Raw genomic sequence first — 16,972 nt, forward strand, 5'->3', positions numbered from 1 at the left:
ACAATAATGGACCCAATACTGAGCCCTGAGGGACTCCACTAATAACATCAGTCCACGATGAGCAGTGTCCATTGATTACCACTCTCTGTCTTCTCCCCCTCAACCACCCCTTTATCCATAGCAGCAATTTGCCTCCAATGTCACACTGCTCCAATTTGTGTAGCAGTCTTCCATGTGCAACAGTATCAAAAGCCTTTCTAAGATCCAAGTATATAATATCAAAGTTATTCCCTGCATCCAGTTCTTTTGTGACTGCATCATAGTATCCAATCAAGTTGGTCAGGCAAGACTTCCCCTTAACAAAACCATGCTGTGTCTGAGCTATAACTGAAGTCTTGTCTAAATGATCCTGCAGTGCTTCTTTAACCAGTGCCTCCATTAATTTTCCTGGAACAGAAGTTAAGCTCACAGGTCTATAATTACTTGTGTCAGCCTTTGATCCTCCTTTGTGAATTGGGGTCACATTTGCACATTTCCAGTCTATGGATACCTCCCCTGAGTCCAAGGAAGCTCTCATAATTATGGCTAGATAACAGATTAACAGTAGCCACAGGCAGAGGAGAAGGTGATTCCTGCACTGCTTCTATTGGAATGAGCAGCAGCCTGTAAAGTGTGGGGCTAGGAATTTCAAGGACTGCTGGGAGTCATCATGGAATAAGTAAATACATGGGTTGTGTTAGGGTAACTGAGAGTATCCATACCTCCTGTTTCATATCAATTAGATTTGGGGGTGGTGTTTGAAACAAAGCTGAGATTTAACCGTCACATCAACAAACTCATCAGGCAGGCAGTGCACCTGAAATGGAGAGCGAAACAGTACCTGCATTATGTTTCAGACAAGGTCACAGCGACAAAATATCCCGGACCATCATATAACCCCCACCCACTACTTTATGCAGCAGAAATCTGGGCATCAGCAGCACCCATGAACACAAAACCAATCTGGGCAGCAGAGTACTGCCTCCTCAAGTGGGTAATCTACAAACACAGGATGCCACCCCAAGCCCATACGACTGAAATGGCTCTGGCCTTGGGAATTCCCAGGCTGCCCTCTCCCATTGAAGAAAGAAGACTGGTAACCAGGATAAAGATGCTGACTGTTCTCATCACATCTCCTTCATTCTGGGATCTCTGTGGCTGGAGGATTCCACCTGCCCAGCTCAGAGCCACCCCAACAATTTGCCCTCTTCACTCAAGCCTTCACTTATTAGATCGATTCCTACCCTACAAGATGCTTGGACGAATCCAAGATATCAATGCAGACTTAAAGAAATTTGCTGTTAACTGGCAGTATAGACACGAGATTCTGGGCTCCCACACATCCCATGTTCCGGAGCATTGTCTAACAACAAAAGAGCTTTTTCTTCAAAGTCGATTTTATGACAATACTGTTTTACTTCAGGACAAAAGTGGTTAACAAACCAATCAGTAAATAACTCCTTGGTAACCCATGCTTTTCTATTTGCTTTCCATATTACAGGTAAACTCGTTTTTATGTTACCTTTTAACATCCTTGGATTTTCAGATGGTAAACTAATAACAATTTTAATTTATAATCACCAAAGACATTTGATCCAAAGAGAACCCAGCAGCTGATTTTTCTTCAATAGAAATGAAGCTTTTTGATGGTAGCTGTTTCCAGAACAAACCGCTTTGGTCAACAGTAGTAATAGTAGTAACATCAAATTTAGTGGAAATGTTTCACGTTCAATTATTTCCTTTAGTTGTTCTGGAAACTTATTTGCAGCTTCTCCTGTTAATTTTACACTATGAATTCTGGCCCGATTTTTAAATTTCTCTAACCAACCACGAGAAGCCCCAAAAGTTTCCGTAATTTCTTCAGTTTGTTTAGATTTTAGATGAATAAACAAAAATAATGCTTTTTTCTTGAATCACCATTTGACTTAAAGGCATATGACGTGACATATCATCTATACACAATTTTAACATTTTCTCCATTTTTTCTAAAATTGGACTCCTTAAGCGAATTAATTTGGCCATTGTGACATCTGTACAATTCTGAGAAGAGGCATATGATGCAAGAAAGCAAGCTTATGCAGCATCAGTCGTGTCCTTAACAACTATGCCAACTTTGTATCGTCTGCAAACTTGGACATAAAGCTTGATATACCATCATCAATATCATTTATAAATCCAGAAAACAATAATGGACCCAACACTGAACCCTGAGGGACTCCACTAATAACATTAGTCCACGATGAGGTGTCCATTGTTTATCACTCTGTCTTCTCCCACTCAACCATCCCTTTATCCATAGCAGCAATTTGCCTCCAATGCCACACTGCTCCAATTTGTGTAGCAGTCTTCCATGTGCAACAGTATCAGAAACCTTTCTAAGATCCAAATATATAATATCAAAGTCCAGTTCTTCTGTGACTGCATCACAGTATCCAGTCCAATTGGTCAGGCAAGACTTTTCCTTAAATCCGAGCTATAACTGAAGTCTTGTCTAGATGATCCTGCAGTGCTTCTTTAACCAGTGCCTCCATTAATTTTCCTCGAACAGAAGTTAAACTCACAGGTCTATAATTACTTGTGTCAGCCTTTGATCCTCCTTTGTGAATTGGGGTCACATTTGCACATCTCCAGTTTATGGATATCTCCCCTGAGTCCAAAGAAGCTCTCATAATTATGGCTAAGGTTTGCTTACTTCCTTTGCTGCCTCCTTTAATATAACTGGATAGATCCCATCCACCCTGGGTGCCTTTTTTATGTTTATCCTCAACAATTTCTCATCCAATTTCCTCTCAGTTATTACAAAATCATCTAGCTCATTGCAAGAGTTTACTTCACCTCTGGCATTCCCCTTACTGAATAACTCCTCTTGTGTGAAAGTAGATGCAAAATACTCGCTTAATTTGTTAGCCACCTGAGCATGATCCTCAACTGTTGAACCATCAATATCCAGTGGACCAATATGATTCATCCCTTTCCTTCTAGAGTTTACACAGTTTCTGTTTACACAGTTTCTTTTCTGTTTTTCTTTGCATCCTTTGCCAAGGATTTCCCATAATCTGCCTTTGCCTGCCTAATCTCCTTTGTGACTTGGTTACAGACCAGTTTATATCTATCATAGGCTTCCATGTCACCCATATTAATGGGTGTATAATTTATATGTATCCCACGCATTTTTCTTCTCTGCCATATGTTTCATTAGACATCCATTTAGGCTTAAACATTGAACAATATTTCTTAGTTGGTATGTAAAGCCTGGTAGCCACAAAAGATTAGTTCCTTGAATGCTTCCAATTTTGAATTTTCTGTTGGTAACATCGTCATCAGTTGGTCCCACCGTACAGAATTTAAATACTGTCTCAGACCATCGTAGTTGCCTTTAGGAAAGCAAAAATCCTTCCCTTTACCCCTGATGGTAGTTACCTCTTTGAGTAAATCCCACTTCATCAGACTGTGATCACTGCCACTTAGTGGTTCCTGTATCTGCAGATTCTTAATGCATGAAGAATCACTACTGATAATCAGATCAAGAGTATTACTCCCTCTAGTTGCCTTCCGAACATGCTGATGCAGAAAACAATCATCCAATAAATCCACAAAAGCCTTGTTAGTGTGTGTGTGACCAACCCACAAATTCCAGTCAATATCTGGGAAATTAAAATCCCCCATTATAACACTATGATTTACTGGCCCACTCTATTCCCCTGTACAGTTTCTTATTATACTCATCAGAGTCATTAGGTTTATAGCACACTCTTACTCTCAATTTTGATCTCCCAATGCTTATGTCACAACAAACTGATTCGACACTACACTATCCAGTGATGTCGACTGGCTTTAGTTCCTTGGATTTTATGTGTTTCTAAACTAACAGCATAACTTCCCCTCCTCCCTTCCTATCCTTTCTGTACACATTGTACTCCCCAAATTCCAGTTCTGCATTCCTTATATCTGTGTGAGACCACGTTTCTGATATCACAACAATATCTGCCTTTGATGTTTTGAGCAATACCTCAAATTTATTTACCAAACTCCTAGAATTGGTGTACATGCAAGTATACATGCACCTGTTCCTATTCTTAGCTACCCTAACACAACTCGTGTTTATTTGTACCGCAATGACTCCCAGCAGTCTCTGACCCTGCATCTTGTTTTCCAGGCTGCTGCTCATTCCAATAAAAGCAGTGCAAGAATCACTTTCACCTCTGCCAGTGGCTACTGTTATCTATTAGTCTTTGTCTCCCCCCCCCAAGCTAGCAGTTTTCCAACCCACCAACACTGCCTCGATAGCATCAGCAAATATTCTTGCACCCTTTCTATTTAAGTGTATCCCATCCCTGTAGAAGCAGTCTCTCCTGTTAACAAGTACAGTCTAGGCTGAAAAAAATTCTACCCCTTGAGCCTTGTACAATCTTTCCAGGGCCGAATTGATTGACAAGGCTCTCATCATATACTCCCTCCTATCATGTCTGGGCAGAATTGCAGACACTTTCAAATTCAACCCTAATTCGCGGCATTTTTTTCAATAGTGACCTGTACTTGTTAAGTAATTCCGCCGGTCTCCTACTCTTAATATCATTAGCGCAACGTGTACAATTATATCACCTTTTGTGCCCTTAAAAGATGATATCCACTCTACAACTTCATTAACTTTTGCCCCTGACAGACATACCTTGGTCCTGTTCCACCTATCCTTTTTACAAAGCATGTTCCATGTTTCCCTGACAATAGTCTCATTCTGCCTTGGGGGTTGTCGTTGTGTTGCATGATGACCAAGTGGAAGCTCTGGCTTTGATGTGGGCAGCTGAGAGCTTGATGGGCCCTTCAATTTAGATCCTTCGAGGGCATCCACCCTGTCCTTCAAGCTCTCATATAGGCCCATAACAACGCTGAGCTGTCGCCTCATTTCCTCACACTCCTTACATCGCGTGCTCACAAAGACATCCCCCATGGCAATACCCCGTACCCGATTGCTCCACAAACATAAAGCAAGCAGTGCATTTTAAAAGGCTGTGGTTCAGAGGGCAACTGCCCCCCATCAGCTCTCCCCTGAGCCACAACACTCCCATTAGCTTGAGCATTTTGCTTTGCTGCTCTGGTCTGAGTCATGGTTTCGATTTAATTTCAATAAAGTTTCAATTTCGGTACAAAATTATCACCCTAAATTTGTATCCCAAAATAGTTATAATGCTATATATATTTTTTAGTATCGAGTATTATCTACAATTTCCATTTATATAACTTCCATATCAAGTTATGTATTAATTAATTATGTTACGTTTGTAATCTAAGTCATAGGTATTTCGTTAAAAAATACAATTTAATTGACAATATTATTTTATATACTATACCATACTAAGCTTATGCTATCTAGTTCGGGATATAATGTTGTATCGTATAACAATGGTGGCAAGTTACGAACGGGAAATCTACGGACACTTAATTAGTATTAGCATTAGTAGAGGCATTTGATGCAAGAAAGCAAGCTTATGCAGCATCAGCCAAAAAAAACCCACTTCCACTTCACCCCTCTGTTCGTTCAAAATACCTGTACAGCTGAGCCTTAAACTTATTTAGGCTATCAACCTCCACCACAAGGGATGGAAGTCTGTTCCGCCAACCAACCACCCGCTGGCTAAAGGCAAATTTCCGCACGTCTATCCTACATCTGTCTTTCCTCAATTTGAATTTATGCCCTCTCAGGTGATTCTTCTGAGCGAGAGGAAGAATCCCATCAGCATTGCCATCAACACGTCGTATGATATTTAGTTTAGTTTCCAAAGAAATTGCTTTTCTTTGATTCTGACATTTTAACTTAAAAAAAAAAAAATTTCTATTAAAATTTACAAAATCTACATTATGTAATGCTATCAAAGAACCTACGTCAATTATTGCAATGCGCCACACTGAAACACATCCTATGAAGTGTAAATGATGACTAAATTAGAAGAATGACGTGCAAAACTGTTATAACAGAAAAACCCACAGCTCGGGAGCACGTAACGAGTCGCCGTCAGTCACCAATCGGATGATTGTCAGGCGTTGGCCTTAAATTGGAATATTTCTTGTGTTAAATGGGTGATGAAATTGCAGACTTCGTTATCAGAGGTAACGTTAACCGAGGTATGACTGTACCTGGATTTTAGGGAAGCTTTTGATACTGTTGCACATGGAAGACTACTGTACAATTTGGAGCAGTATGGCGTTAAGGGCATACTGCTGCAACTCGTACAGTAGGAGCAGTATGATGTTCATGGCAAGTTGCGAAGGAGAAGATAGAGTGATAATCAATGGACATTGCTCTTCATGGATTAATGTTATTAATGGATTCCCCAGGGATCCGTGATGGGCCCATTGTTGTTTTCTGTATTTATCAATGATATTAATGAAGGTATATCAGGAGTGAATGGATGGGCGAAACGGGAAGGGTTTTTTGATGTGTAAACATATTCAGCAGTACCTACTAAATTTTGGTCGGTAGTAAAATCAATTTGTCACGATTTTGTGATGCAGAAACGACGTCATTTCTGTTTCATAATAATGAAAAACAGAGTCGGGAGAGGAAATTGTGCAAAGAATCATGGGAGGTGATCTTGGATGTGCTAAACAGCTGGCATAAAACAGCTGGTTGCAGAAAAACGTTTATGGTTCGGGGCATACCACTTAGGTGGCTTTGGGCTAAGCACTGCCATCTGTGGCAGAAACATTTTGGTAACCAGAGAAATAGTTATCTTGAGGGCACTGTGCATGGTAGTTCTATCGCAACTGCAGCCTTACCAGTTGAAGTGTATGTAATGTAGGCTTTAATTACATGTTACAGTAACCGTCTGTATTACTGAAGCGGTTATATATTTATTTCCATCAAGAGGCAAATTATAAATGTTTTTCAGCAACCAGATGGGCTGGTCAAGAATATGTGACTTGTCTCACGATTGGGAGATAACAGACTCCAAATTACATGTACGAGTAGAATCTTTTGCTTGTCATTGACCATTCTCATTAAGTTGCAGAAGTCCTTGTTGGTCATCAAGGTTTTCGTGTTTCTTTGCAATTGCGCTGAGTTGGTTGAATGTGGCCAGCTTTAGATCCTCATTCATCTTGTGTTTGGATGATTGTAAAAGTTTCGAAAGGGGTCTTCTCTCGCAGTCGCATTACAATGCTATGCAGGTCATTACCGCATGCTTCGTCAGAGTCACCGTTGTCATTGTCTTTACACCGAAATAGTCTTACATATTTCAATCATTTTGCAAATGTCCGAGTCTGATTCATACAAGGAACTAATCTTGGAGGCTACCAGGCTTTACATACCAACTAAGAATTATTGTTCAAGGTTTAGTCCTAAATGGTTGTCGGATGAACTAATGAGACATGTGGCAGAGAAGAAAAATGCATGGGATACATACAAATTAATGAGTGACATGGAAGCCTATGATAGATATAAGTTGGTCTGTAACCAAGTCACAAAGGAGATTAGACAGGCAGAGGCAGACTACGAAAAATCCTTGGCAAAGGATGCAAAGAAAAACAGAAAAGAGTTCTTTACCTATTTAAACTCAAGAAGGAAAGGGATGAATCAGATTGGTCCACTGGATATTGATGGTTCAACAGTTGAGGATCCTGCTCAGGTGGCTAACAATCTAAATGAGTATTTTGCATCTACATTCACGCATGAGGAGTTATTCAGGAAGGAGAATGATGTAGGTAAAGTAAACATTGGCAGTGAGCTGGATGATTTTGCAATAACTGAGAGGAAAGTGGAGGAGAGATTGTTGAGAATAAACATAAAAAAGGCACCTGGGGTGGATGGGATCTATCCAGTTATATTAAAGGAGGCAGCAAAGGAAGTAAGCAAACCCCTAGCCATAATTATGAGAGCTTCTTTGGACTCAGGGGAGGTACCCATAGACTGGAGATGTGCAAATGTAACCCCAATTCACAAAGGAGGATCAAAGGCTGACACAAGTAATTATAGACCTGTTAGTTTAACTTCTGTTCCAGGTAAATTAATGGAGGCACTGGTTAAAGAAGCACTGCAGGATCATCTAGACAAGAATTCAGTTATAGCTCAGACGCAGCATGGTTTTGTTAAGGGCAGGTCTTGCCTGACCAATCTGATTGGATACTATGATGTAGTCACAAAAGAACTGGATGCAAGGAATAACTTTGATATTATATATTTGGATCTTAGAAAGGCTTTTGATACTGTTGCACATGGAAGACTGCTGCACAAATTGGAGCAGTCTGACATTGGAGGCAAATTGCTGCTATGGATAAGGGGATGGTTGAGTGGCAGAAGACAGAGAGTGATAATCAATGGACACTGCTCAACGTGGACTAATGTTATTAGTGGAGTTCCTCAGGGTTCAGTGTTGGGTCCGTTGTTGTTTTCGGTGTTTATGAATGATATTGATGATGGGATATCAAGTTTAATGTCCAAGTTTGCAGATGATACAAAGGTTGGCAGGGTTGTTAAGGACACCACTGACACTATGCTGCTGCAACAGGATCTGGAAAGGTTGAACAGATGGGCTGAGAGGTAGCAAATGAAGTTTAACATTGACAAATGTAAAGTACTACATATGGGAAACAGTAACCCCAGAGCAACGCATCAAATCTGCGGTACTACACTGACAGTGGTGGAGAATGAAAAGGACCTGGGGGTAATTGTGCAGGCAGATATGAAGTTCTCTGAGTAGTGCAGACGAGCTGCAAGAGTAGCTCATGGTGTCTTGTCAATGATATACAGGAATTTTTCTAGCAGGGATAAGGAGGTGATTATTCCCTTGTATAAGGCAATGGTTAGGCCACATCTTGAGTACTGTATACAGGTCTGGAGGCCTCATTTCAAGAAGGATGTAGAGCTGCTGGAACGGGTACAGAGAAGGGCAACAAGATTAGTGAATGGAACAAAGGGTTGCTCTTACGAAGAAAGGCTTAAGTTTTGCAAATTACAGAGTCTGGAGACTAGGCACAGGCAAGGTGATCTGATAGAGGTGTATAAGGCTTTGAATGGTTTGAGCATGCCCAATGCCAATGGGATTCTTCATCTTGCTCAGAATAATCAGCTCAGAGGGCATAAATTCAAATTGAGGAAGGACGGATGTCGGATAGATGTGTGGAAATTTGCCTTTGGCCAGCGGGTGGTTGGTTGGTGGAACCGACTTCCATCACTTGTTGTTGAAGTTGATAGCCTAAACAAATTTAAGGCTCAACTGGACAGGTATTTCGAGCGAACGGAGGGGTGAAATGGGAGTGGTGTGTTTTTTTTGTTGCTGATGCTGAATAAGCTTGCTTTCTTGCATCATATGCCTCTACTAATGCTAATGATAATTTACGATCTAGTATTAGCTCTTCATTGTCGCTGTAGATTTTGACATATTTCCTCTCTGATGGTACCTCTGTTTCCTCATTGCGAAATGGAATGTGCAGTGTAACCATCTTGTGCTTGTACTTTTGAAATCCTGAGCCAAGTCATTGTTTTGACAGCGTATTATGCATGGATAGTGTCGTTTCTTCCAGATTTCATTAGCGCTGCATGTGTAATTTGTGACAAAGCATGACATAGTTGCTAATATTCCTCATAGGAAACATGACATTATCCAAAACCATTTTTGCTGGCCATAAATCAATTAAATATGAGAACAATAATAGGAATATGGATCTGATAACACCTTAAATACTCATTTCCTTCTTCAATAACTTCAGCAGGGTTGACTATTCTTGTTTTCAGATAAATATGGGTGAATTTCTTACTCAAACACCAATGGAGGGGGTTAATAGTTCCACAAAAAAAAATAAATAAATAAAATAATAATAAATGAATCACTTAAACTAAAAAGCAACAGTTATTTCAAGCATTAGTTGTTTGAATGGCCATAGTTTTTTTCAAAATGGAAAAACAAACACACAAATTAATAAATAATACTACAACAAATTATAGTTTTACCTTACAGATTTTACTATAACTTAAATGGAACTTACCCAAACATGGGAGCAGCAGCAGGACCTTCATTTGGTTTATGCATCATAGAACCAAGGAGATCTCCATCTAAGGTCTGATCATTGTTACCAGTAGTAAAATGGTACTTCATTATTTTATTAATAATATCATGGGGAATACCTCCTCCCCTATCAGAGATTCTATTGGGAAAGGAAAAATATCTGAACTAGTAACTTACATAGTTTGAGGGGGGGGGGGAGTGATTACAAATGCATGCTCAGTTCTCTAAATGAAATAAAAGAAAAAAATATATATATATATATTTTGGCAAATCACAAATTAGAAAAAAATTACTAAAATGAAAGTTAAACCTGCACCCCTCCCCCTACTTTTCCTGAACACCATCATCAAGAGTAGGAGACCGGCAGAATTGCTTAACAAGTACAGGTCACTGTTGAAAAAAAGCCGTGAAATAGGGTTGAATTTGAAAGTGTCTGCAATTCTGCCCAGGCACGATAGGAAGGAGTATATGATGAGAGCCTTGTCGATCGATTCGGCCCTGGAAAGATTGTGCAAGGCTCGAGGGGTAGAATTTTTTTCAGCCTGGACTGTACTTGTTAACAGGAGAGATTGCTTCTACAGGGATGGGATACACTTAAATAGAAAGTGTGCAAGAATATTTGCTGATGCTATCGAGGCAGTGTTAGGTGGGTCGGAAAACTGCTAGCTTGGGGGGAGACAAAGACGAATAGATTAACAGTAGCCACTGGCAGAGGTGAAAGAGATTCTTGCACTGCTTCTATTGGAATGAGCAGAAGCCTGAAAAACAAGATGCAGGATATTTCAGAGACTGCTGGGAGTCATTGCGGTACGAGTAAACACATGGGTTGTGTTAGGGTAGCTAAGAATAGAAATAGGGGCATGTATACTTGCGTACATACCAATGCTAGGAGTTTAGTAAATAAATTTGATGAATTTGAGGTATTGCTCAAAACATCAAAGGCAGATATTGTTGGGATATCAGAGACGTGGTGTCACACAGATATAAGGAGTGCAGAACTGGAATTTGGGGAGTACAACGTCTACAGAAAGGATAGACTGGATAGGAAGGGAGGAGGGGGTTATGCTATTAGTTAAGAAATACATAAAATCCAAGGAAGTGAAGCCAGTGGACATCGCTGGACAGTGCAGTGTCGAGTCAGTTTGGTGTGACATAAGCATTGGGAGATCAAAATTGAGAGTAGGAGTGTGCTATAGGCCTAATGACTCTGATGAGTATAATAAGAAACTGTACAGGGAAATAGATTGGGCCAGTAAATCAGAGAGTCTTATAATGGGAGATTTTAATTTCCCAGATATTGACTGGAATTTGGGGGCTGGTCACTCACACACTAGCAAGGCTTTTGTGGATTTATTGGATGATTGTTTTCTACATCAGCACGTTCGGGAGGAAACTAGAGGGAGGAATACTCTTGATTTGATTATCAGCAGTGATTCTTCATGCATTAAGAATCTGCAGATAAATGAACCACTAGGTGGCAGTGATCACAGTGTGCTGAAGTGGGATTTACTCAAAGAGGTAACTACCATTAGGGGTAAAGGGAAGGGTTATTGCTTTCGTAAAGGTGACTACGATGGACTGAGACAGTATTTAAATTCTATATAGTGGGACCAACTGATGATGTTACCAACAGCAAATGCAAAATGGGAAGCATTCAAAGAACTTATCTTGGAAGCTACTAGGCTTTACATACCAACCAAGAAATATTGTTCAAGGTTTAGGCCTAAATGGATGTCAGACGAACTGATGAGGCATATGGCAGAGAAGAAAAATGCATGGGATACATACAAATTAATGGTTGACATGGAAGCCTATGATAGATACAAGTTGATCTGGAACCAAGTTACAAAGGAGGTTAGGCAGGCGAAGGCAGATTACGAGAAATCTTTGGCAAGGGATGCAAAGAAAACCAGCAAAGAGTTCTTTACTTATGTAAACTCTAGAAGGAAGGGGATGAATCAGATTGGACCACTTGATATCGATGGGTCAACTGTTGATGATCGTGCTCAGGTAGTAGTAGTAGTAGTAGTAGTGGCACTTGATGCAAGAAAGCAAGTGTAGGAGCTTATGCAGCATCAGCCAAAAAAAAAAAAAAAAAAATCACACCATACCCTCCAATTGCCTGTCCAGTTCCTCCTTAAATTTATTTAACCTATCAACTTCCACAACGACAGATGGAAGTTTGTTCCAGCAATTAACCACCCGCTGGCTAAAGGCAAATTTCCGCACATCTATTCTACATCTATCCTTTCTTAATTTGAACTTATGTCCCCGTAGGTTCGTATTCTGAACAAGTGGGAGGATCCCATCAGAATTCAGCGTGCTCAACCCATTCAAGGCCTTATAGACCTCAATCAGATCACTGCGCAGGTGCCTAGTCTCCAGCCACTGCAATTTGCAGAACTTAAGCCTCTCTTGGTAAGAGGATCCCTTCATTCCCCTCACCAATCGTGTTGCTCTTCTCTGTACACGCTCAAGCAAATCTACATCCTTCCTAAAATGAGGCCTCCAGACCTGTACGCAGTACTCAAGGCGTGGCCTGACCATTGCCTTATACAGAGGGACAATCACCTCCTTTTCCCTGCTAGCAAAATTCCTATATATCATTGACAAAACCCCATGACCTGCCCTAGCAGCCTGTCTACATTGCTCAGAAAACTTCATATCTGACTGCACAATTACTCCCAGGTCTTTTTCATTTTCTACCACCTTAAGTGTAGTACCACACAGTTGGTATGTTTCTCTGGGGTTACTTCTACCCATATGCAATACTTTGCATTTGTCAAGGTTAAACTTCAGTTGCCACTTCTTAGCCCATCTGCCCAAATTATCTAGATCCTGTTGCAGTAGCACACTGCCATTACTGTCATTAACAACCCTGCCAACCTTCGTGTCATCTGCAAACTTCGACATTAAGCCTGATATACCTTCATCAATATCATTGATAAATATACAAAACAACAGTGGACCCAACACCGAACCCTGTGGGACTCCACTAATAACATTAGTCCACGAAGAGCAGCACCCACTGATTACCACCCTCTATCTTCTCCCACTTAACCATCCTTTTATCCATTGTAGCAACTTACCCTTAATACCATTCTGCTCCAATTTGTACAGTAGTCTTCCATGCGCAACAGTGTCAAAAGCTTTCCTGAAATCCAAGTATATGATATCAAAATTATTTTTTGCATCCAGTTCCTTAGTTAACAAATTTAGTTAACAAACTAAATGAATATTTTGCATCGACATTCGCACACGAGGAGTTATTTAGCGAGGGGAAAGCCAGAGGTGTATTCAACTCTAGCAGTAACCTAGAAAATCTTGTAATAACTGAGAGTAAAGTGGAGGAGAAATTGTTGAAGATAAACACAAGAAAGGCAACCGGGGTGGATGGGATCTATCCAGTTATATTAAAGGAAGCAGCAGAGGAGGTAAGCAAACCCTTAGCCATAATTATGAGAGCTTCCTTGGACTCAGGGGAGGTACCCACAGACTGGAGATGTGCAAATGTGACCCCAATTACAAAGGAGGATCAAAGGCTGACACAAGTAATTATAGACCTGTGAGTGTAACTTCTGTTCCAGGAAAATTAATGGAGGCACTAGTTAAAGAAGCACTGCAGGATCATTTAGACAAGACTTCAGTTATAGCTCGGACACAGCATGGTTTTGTTAAGGGGAAGTCTTGCCTGACCAATTTGATTGGATACTATGATGCAGTCACAAAGGAACTGGATGCAGGGAATAACTTTGATATTATATACTTGGATCTTAGAAAGGCTTCTGATACTGTTGCACATGGAAGACTGCTGCACAAATTGGAGCAGTGTGACATTGGAGGCAAATTGCTGCTGTGGATGAAGGGGTGGCTGAGGGGGAGAAGACAGAGAGTGCTAATCAATGGACACTGCTCTTCGTGGACTAATGTTATTAGTGGAGTCTCTCAGGGCTCAGGGCTCAGTATTGGGTCCATTATTGTTTTCTGTATTCATAAATGATATTGATGATGGTATATCAAGCTTAATGTCAAAGTTTGCAGACGATACAAAGCTAGGCAGGGTTGTCAAGGACACTACTGACACTATGCTGCTGCAACAGGATCTGGAAAGGTTGAGCAGATGGGTTAAGAGGTAGCAAATGAAGTTTAACATTGACAAATGTAAAGTACTACACATGGGAAACAGCAACCCCAGAGCAACGTATCAACTCTGTGGTACTACACTGACAGTGGTAGAGAATGAAAGGGACCTGGGGGTGGTTGTGCAGGCAGATATGAAGTTCTCTGAGCAGTGCTGACGGGCTGCAAGAGTAGCTCATGGTGTATTGTCAATGATATATAGGAATTTTTCTAGCAGGGATAAGGAGGTGATTATTCCCTTGTATAAGGCAATGGTCAGGCCACACCTAGAGTACTGTATACAGGTCTGGAGGCCTCATTTCAAGAAGGATGTAGAGCTGCTGGAATGAGTACAGAGAAGGGCAACAAGATTAGTGAATGGAACAAAGGGGTGCTCTTATGAAGAAAGGCTTAAGTTTTGCAAATTACAGTGTCTGGAGACTAGGCGGCATCTGATCGTATAAAGCCTTGAATGGTTTGAGCATGCTCAATGCTGATGGGATTCTTCCTCTCGCTCAGAAGAATCACCTGAGAGGGCATAAATTCAAATTGAAGAAAGACAGATGTAGGATAGAAGTGCGGAAATTTGCCTTTAGCCAGCGGGTGGTTGGTTGGTGGAACAGACTTCCATCCCTTGTCGTGGAAGTTGATAGCCTAAATAAGTTTAAGGCTGAGCTGGACAGGTATTTTGAACGAACAGAGGGGTGAAGTGGAAGTGGTTTCTGTTTTTTTTTATTTTTTATTTTTTATTTATTTATTTTTTTTTTTGGCTGATGCTGCATAAGCTTGCTTTCTTGCATCAAATGCCTCTACTAATGCTAATGCTAATAAAATTCTTTGTCTCTCGTATCTTGAGATGGCATGTCTCAACTAGCCATGTAATAGCAGGGTTAAAGCTCAAATTCATTCATTTTGATTTGAAGACTAAATGCACAAGGCATAATATGTTATGGGTGATATCAACTACAGTAGAGTCCCGATTATTTGAGCTAATGTGGACCAAGAACAGCTTGGATACGGTAAAAATTGGTTAACACGGAAAATTTTCGTATACTGACCTTGCGACAACATTCCCCCCCTCTAGGATCTCCCTCATTCCTGCCGTTAAGGAAGTACATGTACATACATATGTATTTATTTTGTAAGAAAAAGAATACATGTACATATATGTATGTAATTACATGTATCACATATTGTAATTGTGTTTATGGCGAAGGTAAAGAAAGAACACACAAGTACGGCAAATTTCGGAGTGGTTTACCGGTGGAACTAGTTTGTCGTGACGGCATTTGTATTGTTGCTCACTCGGTAAACAGATGGTGGGTGTTATCAGTCAGGAGTAGAAATTGAATCCCAAATGGAGCTTGAACCCCACCTGAAGTGGAGGGGGTAACTTGACCTCTTTTCTATAGAATCACGGGTGGACTAGATGATAATTTCTTTATTATTACTGTATTTTTATTTTGTAAATTTGTTTTTTTTATTTTTAAAGACTCGTGTGCACAGACATATTTTACAATGTCAGACCTTTCCACTTGACTCTGTTTGCGAGTCAATTTAAAATAATTATTGCACTTAAAACAGTTACAGTTTCGGCCTTATTAATTTAGATTTCATCAAAAAATCAAGGAAGTTGAAGCAACATTTCATTTTTCCCCACAAATTTCTTCCGACTTTAAAAGATTCATTGATAATATTATCTATATGCCATTCATTCCGAAATTAATTATGCCCCATTCTTTATTCATTAATACATGAAATAATGCCAACCAATGCTAAACCAATGTTATCATCTGTTCTGTTCATGCACCAATCAGTACATTGTTTGTCACACCTATATATCATATATTATTCTCGACTTCTACTACAGATCGATAACATCCACAGTCTGTTTACCGAGCAAACAACACTACAAGTGCTGTACGGCAAAGTACAATATACTGTACTTTCATGGCAAAACTTTGCCAAAATTTTCCGTGCTTCTCGTGTGGGCTTTTTTTACATTAGCCTGCGTTTATTTACTTACATAGTATTATACTGTACATATTATATATACATAGTATTATACTATTACATAGTATTATACTGTACATATAGTACATGTACTGTGCTGTACTGTACTGTACATGCATCATCATGATTACAGCATCAGGCTTTAAAAAAAAATTCTTTCAAAGTCTTCTGTTTTAAAGAAGTTCCTTGCTTATTGTAGTTTTAAATGTTTTCCACCAACCTTATGTAAAAATAAAACACAACAAAAACTGGAATTTTGATAACTATGTATTTATAATAAATTATATTTGACTTTACAACTAAAATATATAAAATATACATTAAAATATATTGGGTTAAGAACAATAAAACCATAAAATACATTAAAATATACTAAATTAAAAGCGATAAAATCATAGCTTTCGAAGGTTCCTGTCGCCTTCTTCAGCGGTATTTTTCTTTGTTCTGTGGTGAATCTTTAAATACCAGCAGGTTCATGGTACTCATCACATGTTTCATTCCCACGTGTTCTGTTCTCTTGTGTTATGGAACCGGAAGTGGCTTGGGTGTGGGTCATATGAAACCGTTCATCCCTTCTGAGGATAGTAGCCTCGAAGGGGGGATGGATCCGCATTTCTCTATCTCTATTAATGTTCACTGTGGAACAGATCCGCAAACTCTCGATCTACTTGCGGTTGCACAACTTATGCGCCCGATCGGTGATGATAGCATCATCACCGATTTAGCTGAGTGGTCAGAGGTGAGGGTTCATAGCACGTGTTCCTTGAGTGAACTGGAGTTCAAGCACATACTAAATACGATAAATATTTGTATTGATGATTTATTGTAAACTCTACTGACCTGGTTGTCGTGCCGGAGTATAA

At 39.9% G+C, this 16,972-nt stretch overlaps 1 protein-coding gene across 1 annotated transcript in view; it reads right to left on the minus strand.

The window, feature by feature from the left end:
- LOC150085132 (branched-chain alpha-ketoacid dehydrogenase kinase-like) overlaps positions 1-16,972 on the minus strand; it is a 275,984-nt gene that overhangs the window by 12,468 nt on the left and 246,544 nt on the right. Inside the window, exon 11 of the mRNA XM_090373887.1 lies at positions 9,958-10,116. Coding sequence (XP_090230013.1) covers positions 9,958-10,116 — 159 coding nt within the window. The remainder of the gene's footprint in view (positions 1-9,957; positions 10,117-16,972) is intronic.

Source organism: Mastigoproctus giganteus, chromosome 5, assembly GCF_048544385.1.
Source record: "Mastigoproctus giganteus isolate SK-2022 chromosome 5, ASM4854438v1, whole genome shotgun sequence".
NCBI lineage: Eukaryota > Metazoa > Arthropoda > Arachnida > Uropygi > Thelyphonidae > Mastigoproctus > Mastigoproctus giganteus.